Genomic DNA, 14,182 nt, shown 5'->3' with positions numbered 1-14,182 from the left:
CTGTCTATTTCGTCATCCACCCCTTCTGAGGTTCCAGAGTTCTTGTCTGATTACCGGGATGTATTTGATGAGCCCAAGTCCGATACCCTACCTCCGCATAGGGATTGTGATTGTGCCATCGATTTGATTCCTGGTAGTAAATTCCCAAAAGGTCGACTGTTTAATTTATCTGTGCCTGAGCACGCCGCTATGCGGAGTTACGTGAAGGAGTCCTTGGAGAAGGGGCATATTCGCCCGTCATCGTCGCCATTAGGAGCAGGGTTCTTTTTTGTGGCCAAGAAGGATGGTTCGCTGAGACCTTGTATAGATTACCGCCTTCTAAATAAGATCACGGTTAAATTTCAGTGCCCCTTGCCGCTGTTATCTGATTTGTTTGCTCGGATTAAGGGGGCTAGTTGGTTCACCAAGATAGATCTTCGTGGTGCGTATAATCTTGTGCGTATTAAGCGAGGCGATGAATGGAAAACTGCATTTAATATGCCCGAGGGCCATTTTGAGTATCTAGTAATGCCATTCGGACTTGCCAATGCTCCATCAGTGTTTCAGTCCTTTATGCATGACATCTTCCGAGAGTACCTGGATAAATTCCTGATTGTATACTTCGATGATATTTTGATCTTCTCGGATGATTGGGAGTCTCATGTGAAGCAGGTCAGAACGGTGTTTCAGGTCCTGCGTGCTAATTCTTTGTTTGTGAAGGGATCTAAGTGTCTCTTTGGTGTTCAGAAGGTTTCATTTTTGGGGTTCATTTTTTCCCCTTCTACTATCGAGATGGACCCTGTTAAGGTCCAAGCCATCCATGATTGGACTCAGCCGACATCTCTGAAAAGTCTGCAAAAGTTCCTGGGTTTTGCTAATTTTTATCGTCGCTTCATCTGCAATTTTTCTAGTATTGCTAAACCATTGACCGATTTGACCAAGAAGGGTGCTGATGTGGTCAATTGGTCTTCTGCTGCTGTGGAAGCTTTTCAGGAGTTGAAGCGTCGGTTTTCTTCTGCCCCTGTGTTGTGTCAACCAGATGTTTTGCTTCCATTCCAGGTCGAGGTTGATGCTTCTGAGATTGGAGCAGGGGCTGTTTTGTCGCAGAGAAGTTCTGATTGCTCGGTGATGAAACCATGCGCCTTCTTTTCCAGGAAGTTTTCGCCTGCTGAGCGAAATTATGATGTTGGCAATCGAGAGTTGCTGGCCATGAAGTGGGCATTCGAGGAGTGGCGTCATTGGCTTGAAGGAGCTAAGCATCGTGTGGTGGTCTTGACTGATCATAAGAACTTGACTTATCTCGAGTCTGCCAAGCGGTTGAATCCTAGACAGGCTCGTTGGTCGCTGTTTTTCTCCCGTTTTGACTTTGTGGTTTCGTACCTTCCGGGCTCTAAAAATGTGAAGGCGGATGCCCTGTGTAGGAGTTTTCTGCCCGACTCTCCGGGTTTATCTGAGCCGGCGGGTATTCTCAAAGAGGGAGTAATTGTGTCTGCCATCTCCCCTGATTTGCGGCGGGTGCTGCAAAAATTTCAGGCTAATAAACCTGATCGTTGCCCAGCGGAGAAACTGTTTGTCCCTGATAGGTGGACGAATAAAGTTATCTCTGAGGTTCATTGTTCGGTGTTGGCTGGTCATCCTGGAATCTTTGGTACCAGAGAGTTAGTGGCTAGATCCTTTTGGTGGCCATCTCTGTCGCGGGATGTGCGTTCTTTTGTGCAGTCCTGTGGGATTTGTGCTCGGGCTAAGCCCTGCTGTTCTCGTGCCAGTGGGTTGCTTTTACCCTTGCCGGTCCCGAAGAGGCCTTGGACACATATCTCTATGGATTTTATTTCAGATCTTCCCGTCTCTCAAAAAATGTCAGTCATTTGGGTGGTTTGTGATCGCTTCTCTAAGATGGTCCATTTGGTACCCTTGTCCAAATTACCTTCCTCCTCTGATTTGGTGCCATTGTTCTTCCAGCATGTGGTTCGTTTACATGGCATTCCAGAGAATATCGTTTCTGACAGAGGTTCCCAGTTTGTTTCGAGGTTTTGGCGAGCCTTTTGTGCTAGGATGGGCATTGACTTGTCTTTTTCCTCGGCTTTCCATCCTCAGACTAATGGCCAGACCGAACGAACCAATCAGACCTTGGAAACATATCTGAGATGCTTTGTTTCTGCTGATCAGGATGACTGGGTGTCCTTTTTGCCTTTGGCTGAGTTCGCCCTTAATAATCGGGCCAGCTCGGCTACCTTGGTTTCGCCGTTTTTCTGCAACTCTGGGTTCCATCCCCGTTTCTCTTCAGGGCAGGTTGAGTCTTCGGACTGTCCTGGTGTGGATACGGTGGTGGACAGGTTGCAGCAGATTTGGACTCATGTAGTGGACAATTTGACCTTGTCCCAGGAGAAGGCTCAACGTTTCGCTAATCGCAGACGCTGTGTGGGTCCCCGACTTCGTGTTGGGGATTTGGTTTGGTTGTCTTCTCGTCATATTCCTATGAAGGTTTCCTCTCCTAAGTTTAAACCTCGTTTCATTGGTCCGTATAGGATTTCTGAGGTTCTTAATCCTGTGTCTTTTCGTTTGACCCTTCCAGATTCTTTTTCCATCCATAACGTATTCCATAGGTCATTGTTGCGGAGATACGTGGCACCTATGGTTCCATCTGTTGATCCTCCTGCCCCGGTTTTGGTGGAGGGGGAGTTGGAGTATATTGTGGAGAAGATTTTGGATTCTCATGTTTCAAGACGGAAACTCCAGTTTCTGGTTAAGTGGAAGGGTTATGCTCAGGAAGATAATTCCTGGGTCTTTGCCTCTGATGTCCATGCTCCCGATCTTGTTCGTGCCTTTCATATGGCTCATCCTGGTCATCCTGGGGGCTCTGGTGAGGGTTCGGTGACCCCTCCTCAAGGGACGGGGGGTACTGTTGTGAATTCTGTGGCAGAGCTCCCTCCTGTGGTCACAAGTGGTACTTCGGCTGATTCTCTCTATGAGCTTCCGTTGGTGGAGGAGAGTGGTACTGCGGCTTCTGAGTTTCCTTCCTTAGGTGATGTGGTGAAGTCGTTAGGTGCTGCTCTATTTAACTCCACCTAGTGCTTTGATCCTGGCCTCCAGTCAATGTTCTAGTATTGGACTTGCTTCCTCCTGGATCGTTCCTGTGGCCTGCTGCTCTGCATAGCTAAGTTGCTTTTGTGTTATTTTTGTTTGCTGTTTTTTCTGTCCAGCTTGTTTATTTGGTTTTTCTTGCTTGCTGGAAGCTCTGGGACGCAGAGGGTGTACCTCCGTGCCATTAGTCGGTATGGAGGGTCTTTTTGCCCCCTTTGCGTGGTTGATTGTAGGGTTTTGTGTTGACCGCAAAGTTACCTTTCCTATCCTCGCTCTGTTCAGAAAGTCGGGCCTCGCTTTGCTAAATCTATTTCATCTCTACGTTTGTCTTTTCATCTTAACTCACAGTCATTAAATGTGGGGGGCTGCCTTTTCCTTTGGGGTATTTCTCTGAGGCAAGGTAGGCTTATTTTCTATCTTCAGGCTAGCTAGTTTCTCAGGCTGTGCCGAGTTGCATAGGGAGCGTTAGGCGCAATCCACGGCTGCCTCTAGTGTGGTTGGAGAGGATTAGGGATTGCGGTCAGCAGAGTTCCCACGTCTCAGAGCTCGTTCTATGTTTTTGGGTTATTGTCAGATCACTGTATGTGCTCTGACTTCTATGTCCATTGTGGTACTGAATTACCAGCCATAACACTTCCCTCACATTCAGCGCCAGTGACCCTGTCATATTTCCCCAACAACCCCCTCCCCCACCCAAAGCCGGGGGTTTTGGTACCTTCAGACACCAAACAGGGAATTCAGGAGAGAGCATCCATATTACTGTGTAACTTCCCTGGTCTATGCTCTACGTGGAAACTGAATTCTTGGAGGCCTTAGAACCACCTAGTCACCCTGGTATTCTTACCTTTTTTTTCCTTCAACCATCTCAGAGGGGCATGGTCTGACACTAGCTTAAACCTACTGTCTAGCAGGTAATATTTCAGTGTATCTATAGCCCATTTTATGGCTAAGCACTCCTTCTCGACAATGGCATAGTTTCTCACGCATGAAGAGACCTTCCAGCTCAGATACAGGATGGGCTGTTCTTCCCCATTTATTTCCTGAGGCAGCACGGCTCCCAAGCCGACTTCTGATGCATCTTTCTGGACCACAAATTCTTTTCTGATGTCCGGTGCGACCAGAACCAGATGTTTACACAAAGCCCGCTCCTGCAATGCCATTTCAGTCTCAGCAGTCCATTTAATTACATCATTGATTTGGTGCCTTTAAGGAAATCCATAAAAGGTGTGGCAATTATGGCGAAAATTGGGATAAACTGCCATTAATATCCCACAATTCCAAGAAATGCCCTCACTTGCTTCTTGGAAAGCAGTTGTGGCCACTTCTAATTCGCCTCAACCTTGTTTATCTGTGGCTTGATTTTGAACTTCCCGATGAAATAGCCTAAGTACTTGACCTCGTCCTTTCCTATTGTACATTTTTTTGGGTTACGTTGAACCCCATATTTCTCTATGCATCCAGGATTACCTGTAGCTTTTGTAGATGACAACCCTAGTCAGGGCTGAAGACCACAATGTCAACTAGGTAGGCCGCGGCATACTTCTTATGCGAAGCTAGAATCTGATCCATAGCACTCTGGTAGGTTGATGGGGCCCCCTGCAGTCCGAAGGGCACTGGTGTATTGGAAACACCCATCAGGCATCGAGAAGGCCATCTTCTCCTTAGCACTTTGTGACATGGGGATCTGTCAGAAGCTCCTCGTCAGATCAAGGGTTGTAATGTACCTTGTGGATCCAAGTCTCTCAATGAGTTTGTCCACATGGGGCATCGAATACGCATCACAACTGGAGACCTCTTTCAGCCTGCAGTAGTCATTACAAATTTGCCACTCATCATCGGGCTTTGGCACGAGGACGATGGGACTCGACCATCCACTTTTTGACTCCTCTATCACCCCCAGATCTAGCATTCTATTCATCTGATTTGATATTACCTCCTGATGTGCTTTGTAAATTCTACAGGGCTTGAGGTTCACCCTTACATGCGTCTCTGCCAACACGTCATGCACCACCACCTGCCTATGCCCTGGCAACTGAGAACTTGTCCCACTTTTGCTGCAACAACTCCCAACACTATTGCCTTTAGGACGGTGTTAGAGTCTCTGTAATTGTGACATTATCCTTTGTGGCTTCGGAACTTGGTCCCAGGCAAGGGGTTTCCAGCAATTCACGATCTCGCCATTGCTTGAGCAAGTTCACATGATATATTTGGTACAGCTTCCTTCGACTTGGCTGGTGTATCTTGTAATTCACCTCACCCAGTTTTTCCACCACCTCATATGGGCGTTGCCACTTAGCTAAGAACTTTCTCTCTACCATGGGGATAAGCACTAGCATGTGGTCCCTGGGTTGGAACTGTTTTAGTCTCGCTGATCGGTTATACACCCTTGCCTGTGCCTCCTGTGCCTGGAGAAGATGTGACTTTACCATATGCATTACTTTCGCCATCCTCTTCTGTAACTGGGCGACATGCTCTATGATGCTCTGGTGTGGCATGACCTCGGCTTCCCAAGTTTCCTTGGCAATGTCCAGGAGCCCTCGCAGATGTCGAATATACAGGAGCTCAAACGACAAGAAGCCAGTGGAGGCCTGAGGAACTTCTCTGATCGAGAAGAGCAGAAATGGAATCAGATAGTCCCAGTCTGGACTCTCCTTCTCAATGAGCTTCTTGAGCCTGGCCTTTAAGGTCTTATTGAAGTGCTCTACTAGGCCGTCTGTTGCGGACGGTAGATGGAGGTTCGCAGCTGGGCAATCTGAAGGACCTTACACAGCTGCCTTTTCACCTTGTTCATGAATGGGGTTCCTTGGTCCATCAAAATCTCCTTCAGCAGGCCTGTCCTAGAAAAAATAAGGACAAGTTTCCGGGCGATATTCTTGACCGGATTTCCTTAGTGGTACTGCTTCAGGGTACAGGGTCGCCTAGTCCATGACCAGTATGATTTATTGATGCCCTCATGCAGACTTAACTAGAGGACCCACTAGGTCCATGGCAATTCTCTCAAATGGGACCTCTATTACAGGTAACGGGACTTCAGAAGGGAGTAGAGGGAGTGGTTATCTGGCAGGTGGTGCAGGACCTACAATAATTTAGGATCTCCCAGTAACATTGTGGCCAATAGAACCTCTGCATCATTCTTTCCTGCATTTTCGCTACCTCAGATTTTCCCCCAAAACATGCGAATGGGCTATGTCTAAAACCCTCCGCCGGTAGGGTCCTGGAACCAATAGCTGCTCCACTATCCCACCTCCCCTCAGTGTGGGTAGCCAATACAATAACTCACAGTTGACTGCAAAGTGTGGGAACCTGGTGTCAGTCCCCGGCTCTTCAGCAACACCATCTATCACAGACACATTTTCAAATGCCCCTTTTAGGGTAAGATCACTCATTTGAGCAGTTCCAAAATTTCCCCCAGAAACCCACAGCTCAAGAACCTCGACCTCACTGATCACTGTCTCATCCTCGTCATCAGCCAGGACACACAAGGGGACCTCATCCACCTCCGACTGCGACTGAGATTCATCAGGTGTGATCTGGCTTCTGTCTGAGGCAATCACTTAGTATCCCCGCCTTTCCCCACAAGGCCCAAAACAGGCTGAAGTCCCGCCGGATTATCATGGGGTGTAGCAAGTCTTTGACAACCCCAACCTCATGGGACTCAGTACCCCTGCTCATTTTTATCGACACTCTGGCAATGGGGTAGTCCATCACCGTGGATACTGTTCATGTCCACGTGTTTTCCTGGGATCAACTGGTGGGGGAGTGTGGCCCTTATCAGGGTCACCAAACTCTGTGAGTCCAATAGTCCTGGCACCAGCACTCCATTTATGGTTACGGGACATACCTATGGCCCTTCTCCGGGCTAATAGTCAAAACTGCAGTCGGGATAGGCATAGTGCAAGCAGCTTCTTCCTAGGCTGCAGTCCATCTGCTCGGAGGCTATAGGACAACAGATGGCTATGTGTCCAGGATCGTGACATCTCCAGCAGACCAGGTCTTTACCAGCAGCCTTTGGAAACCCCTCATCAACTCCTTGGGATCTCAGATTCCCCACAGTGGTGGCACTACAATTCCTCTTTTGGGACTCCTTGAGCTACTGCTGGGTACCCGAGTATGGAGATGCATCTGAGAGTGGGGTAGTTTGTCACCATAATACACCCAGTGATGAACCCTTTGGGCTCTGACAGGAATAGTGACCCTTGAGTGTGCCAATATCTGTCTTTTTAACTTAGCATATTCCCAGGCATCTTGTAAGGCCAAGTCATAATAACCGTTCTGGGGTTTGCCAGTCAGATAAGGAGTCAACACCTCCACCCACTGCTTTGGTGGCAGCTTCTCCCGCTCTGCTACCCATTCAAAAATAGTCAAAAATGCTTCTACATCATCACCTGGCATCATTTAATGCATTGCGCATCTTACTGCCTTCCAGATGTATGTGTTGTCACCTGGACTTGTGAAACGGGCTTCCGGCCTCCCACGAACTGCCTCGGCAAGCAACTCTGCTGCTGTTGTCTGAAGTGGTCTTGTTGGTACTGTTGCTGTTATTGCAGCTGCTGCTGTTGTTGCAACTGTTGCATAAGCAGCTTACTCGTCTCCTGATGAGCCAGCTGTTGATGTTTCTGTACTTTCACCAGATGATTGATCAGGTCCTCCATGCTGTCTGTCATTTCCTGGCTTATGGCCGACTTTACCCAGGACATACGATTTGTCCACAGTCACTACCCATGTTCCTGGTACGTTGCCCGCCTCCGAAACACCCTTTATGGACAGTCGGCTCACACATGTGCTCCTTGAGGTAGACACAGGTACACTTGGTATTAAAGTCTTTGGGTGGCTTATTGCTTCATAAACCACAAAGGAAAGTAACACAAAATAGCCTTTCTGGCACAAATGAATTTAAAAAGTCTATACAAAAAGACCTGAAAATCTTGTGCTTAGCCTCAGCTTTTCCCGCTTGCCTTGGTGTGTTGGCAAGCATGGTAATGGTTTGGGGTTGATGTCAGCTGTATGTTTGCTAACATCAAGCCCAGGGGTTAGTAATGGAGAGGCTTATTTAAGACACCCCCATTACTAACCCCATAGTAGAAAGTAATAAATACACACAGATAAAAGTCCTTTAATTGTACAAAACACTCCCCGACCCTCTTTTACAAATTTATTACCTTTGAAAAAATAAATAATCCAAAGGGGTCCACCATAAATCCATCCCACATCCCACGACGATTCCCAACTTTGGTACATCCAGATGCAGTGCTGAGTGGTGACATCAGTATTGTGACTGCTCTGCATGATGTCCAAAAAACACCAGCAGTAGCATGTGAATACGGCTGCTGCAAAGAGCGCTGACGTCAGTAAGCTTATCGCAGTTTATAGCCGATGAACTGTGGTAACCTTACTAACATCACCGCTCGTAGCATGAGAAATTTGACTGTGATTGGCCGGCGCAATATGTAAAACAATAAAAAAGTTTTAAAAAAGACTTTGGATCCCCTCTATTTTTGATAACCAGCCAATATAAACTAGACAGCTGAGAGCTGTAGCCTACAGGTGTCTGTTTTTCCTGCGCTTGTTTTCAAAAATAGAGGGAACCCCAAGTCTTTTTTTTTTAAATATTTTTACCTATTGGAGCCGGAAGTGCCGACGCTACAAAAGCTTGTTGGTTGGCTGCACGACAGTCTTTCAACAAGCTCTGTTCGCCCTGCCGAACCCAAACAGTAACATGGAGTTTAGGAAGAAGTCCTTATTCGGGGTCCGTGCACGGACACTAGGTGTTCAGTATAGAAACTGAACATTACCGTTCGGGTTCACCCATCCCTACCTATAACCTAACATGTTGATCCAGAGAAAGACAAAAGCTCCATGGGGCAGACACTAATAACTCCATATTAGGAGAAAAATTAATTCCCGAGTCCCTATATGGCAGATTAGTTCCCTCATACGCATGCAGGCTCTCATTTAACTTGTTTAGTAAATTGACCAAAGTCTCATTTCTCTTACAGCAAAGAATCACAGTATATGATGATAATGAAACTTTCTAGCCTCTACACTTTGAGGAATGCTTTCTTCTCACTGACTTAGGCCTAGGTGTAAAACGGTCATTTAGAAGATTTATGTCCTGTTCCGTCATATATTTGTACATTGTAATAAGATCACCCCTAAGCCTTAATTTTTCTAAGCTTAATAATGCTCGAGTATAATAACATGCATTGGTACTGCAGGCCACCCATTCCCTTAAAGGGAAATTGTCAGGAGGAATTTCTACTTATAACTTAATGTACTGTGTAACTGTAGAGATGCTGTTACTCTAAGTAAATTGATTATTATCTTGTGGAAATCTGAACCCTGCCATTACTGAGATATCCGTCAATGAAGATCTATGCAAATGACTGCAAGTGCATTGGGACATATCAAAATACTTCCAGCTCTCTGGCCCTCACTCCTTATTTCTCCCAGTGTGTAATCATTGGTCTCATCAGAAAGCTTAATAATGCCAATAAAGTAATGGAAAATATAATTTCCAGAAAAAAATTAATTGTAGTATATAATTAGATGGCACATTAATAATAGAAAAACAATCACGGTATATTAAAGGTTATAAAAGATATAGAATATCCAAAAGATATAAAAGGTGGCATATTAATGAATTTGGTATTGATAGTATACTAAGGGAGGGACATGATGGGCCAATAAAAGGATCTAAAATGATTTGGTATTCTATTGTAGGGCCCTCACCTAGTGTAAGGCCATCTTATACATACGTTCCTATTCATAATTGAAACAATTATGGAAAAAAGGATGTGGGGTACATGCATTTCCACCCACAGCATATCCTAACATCCAAATGCATTTCTCCAAGCCCATAACATTAACAATTGGAAATGAAGAAATGTGTGCATAATAGCAGTAGAGATGAGAGAACCCGAACATAAAAGTTCTGGGCTCGTACCTGACTGTTAGCGCCCGATGCTAAACGCCGAACATGGACTTCTCCCAAAAGTCTGTTGTAAAGTTCGGAGTTCCGGGGGAAGTCCATTACAGAGAGAATTTTCAAGTTCAAAAGTTTGGGTCTCAATTATTTTCAATGGGGTTTGGGTTATAGTTTAAGTTTGGGTACAGTTCTGGCACCCGAACCGAACTTTGGATTCAAGTTCGGGTTGAGTACCAGAACCCAAACTTCCATGAGCCTACTCATCCCTAAAAAGCAGGATATATTAAATTCAGTCTGTCTCAAATATATAGATATTCCAATATGCATCATGCTTCCATGTGATATAATAATATATCCTTAATACCAATATAGTCATTCTACCCAAAAATAAGTGAGATAAACTACCTGGACAATGTGTTAGCCCCTCCTACCAACCTCTCCCTAGAAAGGTCACACGTAAGAACCACATTTAGTGGTGGTCTCCAAAGGTGATTCAAGTAACTATATACCATTAAGCTTAATAATTATTGTGTAAAATTGATTTGAGGGGCTTGACTAAATACAAAAATACCAAAATATGTGGTAGAAACTTAGAAACTAGTATTTAAAGTTATAGCCAGAACTATTTTCATAAGGATAGAAGTTGTCAAACCAGCCTGTGTACAGGTACCTGTTTTTTTGTCTAGTTTTGTGTGTTTTTCTTTAATCCCTTCACTTTTGTATGTGGTTTTCATAAATAAGAGTTGAGTAGAAAGATTCCCAAGACTCTGGTTCAGTGGCCCTGTCTATTGTCCTTGGCTTCTTGACCATAGCCATATCTATTGTCCGTGGCTGCTGGACCATAGCCCTGAGAACATCCTCCTACCTGCTGGCATCTCAGGCGCTTCTTATGATTACTAGGCCTATCGCAACATCATGTGTGGTACTCCACAACGATGACGTTGTACCAGGTCTGTTGATCATAAAAGGTGCTTAGGATGCTGGCAAATAGGAGGACGTTCTCAGAGCTCTGGTTGGAGTGTGTCATTGGAAGCTGCAAGCTGAAATTAGAATCCAGTTGAAGATGTCTAAGGCATGACCAGCAGCCTTGTGGTCTTATTGTTCTTCACTGGAACTTACCATAAATGTTTTAGGCTGTGCAACTAAGATGAATGCAAACGCTAAATGGTTTACTTCAAGTTGTATACTTGCATTGTATTTCTTATATGTGAAGTATACATTATGATCAATTGTGTAGGCACACCTGCCATGACATGGCGATTGCATCCATATAGGTTTCTACACAAATATATTACCTATACAACTGGAAACTCCACTCTCTCAGGGCTAGGCTCACAAAATGTAAAGGGATAGATAAGAACTAGCTTTATTTTGCACCTCTTTAAAAAAGGCCTAAGGAAATAGGAGTATATACAACCTGGATGAGGGAAAGCACTGTTCTTAATAGTACAATGCTTATTATATTACAGCCTAACACGTTCGTTTACTTTAAAGGGTTTATTCAACTAGGTACAAAGTTGTCTTATTAAATTTCAAATAAAAATAGATTAATCTTACTAGAATATTTTATTGAAAATTGTCTAGTACTTTACAAGCTCTATTGAATGGTCCCAAGGTGGTGGTAAAAAATTGATACCTTCCTGACGGGTGCACCTCTATACTCAGCATTGTGTCCCTCAACATTCTGCTGCCATCAATATCCGGTTCGGAGTCGCATGGCTACAATTATTATTTAATTGTTATTATTATTTATTTTTAAAGCACCATTAATTCCATGGTGCTACACATACATATTACATGCATGAAATAAGAAAACAGGCTGACAAAGGATAAGAGGACCCTCGCAGGCTTACAATCTATACCACTGCAGCCAAACAACAGTTGCTGATCGGCTGCAGCCTTCCCGTTTCATCTGAGTGGAAGACATCCGTCCAGGAGGCGAGTTTAAATTTCTTGGATTTTTCCACCCTCCCGGCGCCATTCAGAAAAGGTTGTTAAAGGGAACCTGTCACCTGAATTTGGGAGGACAGGTTTTCGGTCATATGGGCGGAGTTTTCGGGTCTTTGATTGCACCTTGCGCAGGCGTGTACTACGGAGGACATAGAATGAACTTCAATCCAATATTGCGGCCAGCATGCAGCCAGCGGGTAAGGAAAGGGTGAATCAAATACACAAAAACTCCGCCCATATGACCGAAAACCGGTCCCGCCAAATTCAGGTGACAGGTTCCCTTTAAATAGTGGACAATGCTTTTGAGAAAGGTTTTCCAAAGTGAAAAGTTCAGTACTAATTTGAAGTTTTAGTCTGATCAAAATTTGCTTTGGTTTTGATTCTTCCCCTCCCTGTGTTTGGAGGCTGTGGTGGAGTTGGCATTACTTGACCATTACTTTAATAAGACAGCTTGCCTAATTAAAATGAATTAGAACGTTTAATCTTTTCTATTTTTTTTTCTAATTTTCATTTGAAATGCATCAAAAGAACATTGTTACCTATTATTTATACTGTATACATTATCTTCTGTGCTTATGTCCATAATATGAGCCATTCCTTTGCATTACAAATGATTTGTTACATTAGAAGCATTGCTAGAATATTTCCGTAATAAACGAGAGCCCATTTCTCGATAGTGCGGAAACTTTGCATGCTCCAGTGTAACCCCTATGCAAACTATTCTGCAATGTTCATCAGAGCTTTCATAAAAGATGACAATTTACCAGGTCAGGGACTGATATGAGCCAATAAAATGTATGTGAAGTTTTATAGAATACGGGAAACAAATAAAAGTTTGTTTTGATTGCGAAATACATAAATTTGTCGTGAGCTCAAATATTTATTTTTGTTCATGTTTTTCTCTTAGGCCAGAGGTGAAGGCAGTGGGGAAATGTCAAAGTCTCTGTGGTTTAAAGATGGGTATGTGACATCCTGTGTTATTCCTCATTGTTAGCTTGTAACTATAGTTCTCATATGTATCTAAAGTGATGTGAAAGATTAGTCCATTGAAGTTCATCTGCTTTCTGTGTCATTCAGGTTTTCTAACGTTCACCCAAATATCATCTTCAGACAGCATATGGTATAATCGCTTTCAGCTTGCTGATCCCCCACTTACCGGTCTTATACAGCAATAATAAGGCTGCCAACAATAATAAAATAGTGTCACGTGTACTATCGACACTACAATTTGCGCTTTTTATGACGTTTTGTCTATACCTTTTTTCTATACTTAATAAGCTTGGCTTTAATGTGGTCAGGATTCATAACAACTATTACCGATCACTTTTTATCTGTATGATAACAGTTCTTAATGAACTACAGTAGCTTGCGAAAGCATTCACCCCCCTTGGATTTGTACCTATTTTGTTACATTACAGCTTGTGTTTAAATATTTTGGTAATCCGATTTGTGTGTGATGAATCAGCACTAAATAGTGTAAGTTGTTGATGTGAAGTGATAAAAATATAAGCATAAATTAAATTTATGGGATCAAATAACTAAAAATTGGCATGTGCATATGTATTTACCCCTTTGCGATGAAGTCCCTAAAAATGTATGGTGCAAGCAATTACCTTCATAAGTCACATGCTTAGTGAAAGAAAGTCCACCTGTGTGCAATCTAAGTGTCACATGTTCTGTCAATATATACACTTTACCTTTTCTGGAAGGCCACAGAGGCTGCAACACCATTAAGCAAGAGGCACCACTAACCAAACAACACCATGAAGACCAAGGAGATCTCCAAGCAAGTCAGGAACAATGTTGTTGAAAAGTACAAGTCACAGTTGGGTTATGAAAAATATCCCAATCTCTGATGATCCCCTGGAGCACTATGAAATCCATTATCAGCTAATGGAAAGAACATGGTACCACAACAAACCTGCCAAGAGAGGGCTGCCCACAAAACCTCTCAGCCTGGGCAAGGAGGGAATTAATCAGAGAGGCAGCACAGAGACCAAAGGTAACCCTGAAGGAGCTGCAGAGTTCCCAAACAGAGACTGGAGTATCTGTTCACATGAACACGATAAGCCGTACACTCCAAAGAGGCGGTCTTTATAGAAGAGTGGGCAGAAAAAAGCCTTTACTTACACATACAAATTGTGAGGCTTGTTTTGAGTTTGCATAAAGACATGTGGGAGACAAAAGTATGAAGGAAGGTGCTGTGGTCAGGTGAGACCAATATTTAACTTTTTGGCCACCAAGGTA

General features: G+C 44.0%; 1 protein-coding gene across 1 annotated transcript in view; it reads left to right on the top strand.

Moving 5' to 3' along the window:
- The window catches only part of UNC13A (unc-13 homolog A), a 381,474-nt gene that overhangs the window by 109,718 nt on the left and 257,574 nt on the right, over window positions 1–14,182 (top strand). Inside the window, exon 13 of the mRNA XM_069741790.1 lies at window positions 12,843–12,895. Within this exon, the coding sequence (XP_069597891.1) occupies window positions 12,843–12,895 (53 nt within the window). The remainder of the gene's footprint in view (window positions 1–12,842; window positions 12,896–14,182) is intronic.

Source organism: Ranitomeya imitator, chromosome 1 (assembly GCF_032444005.1).
Source record: "Ranitomeya imitator isolate aRanImi1 chromosome 1, aRanImi1.pri, whole genome shotgun sequence".
Lineage (NCBI taxonomy): Eukaryota > Metazoa > Chordata > Amphibia > Anura > Dendrobatidae > Ranitomeya > Ranitomeya imitator.
Note: the sequence above shows the minus strand (reverse complement) of the source record. Positions and strands in the feature narration are given on the sequence as shown.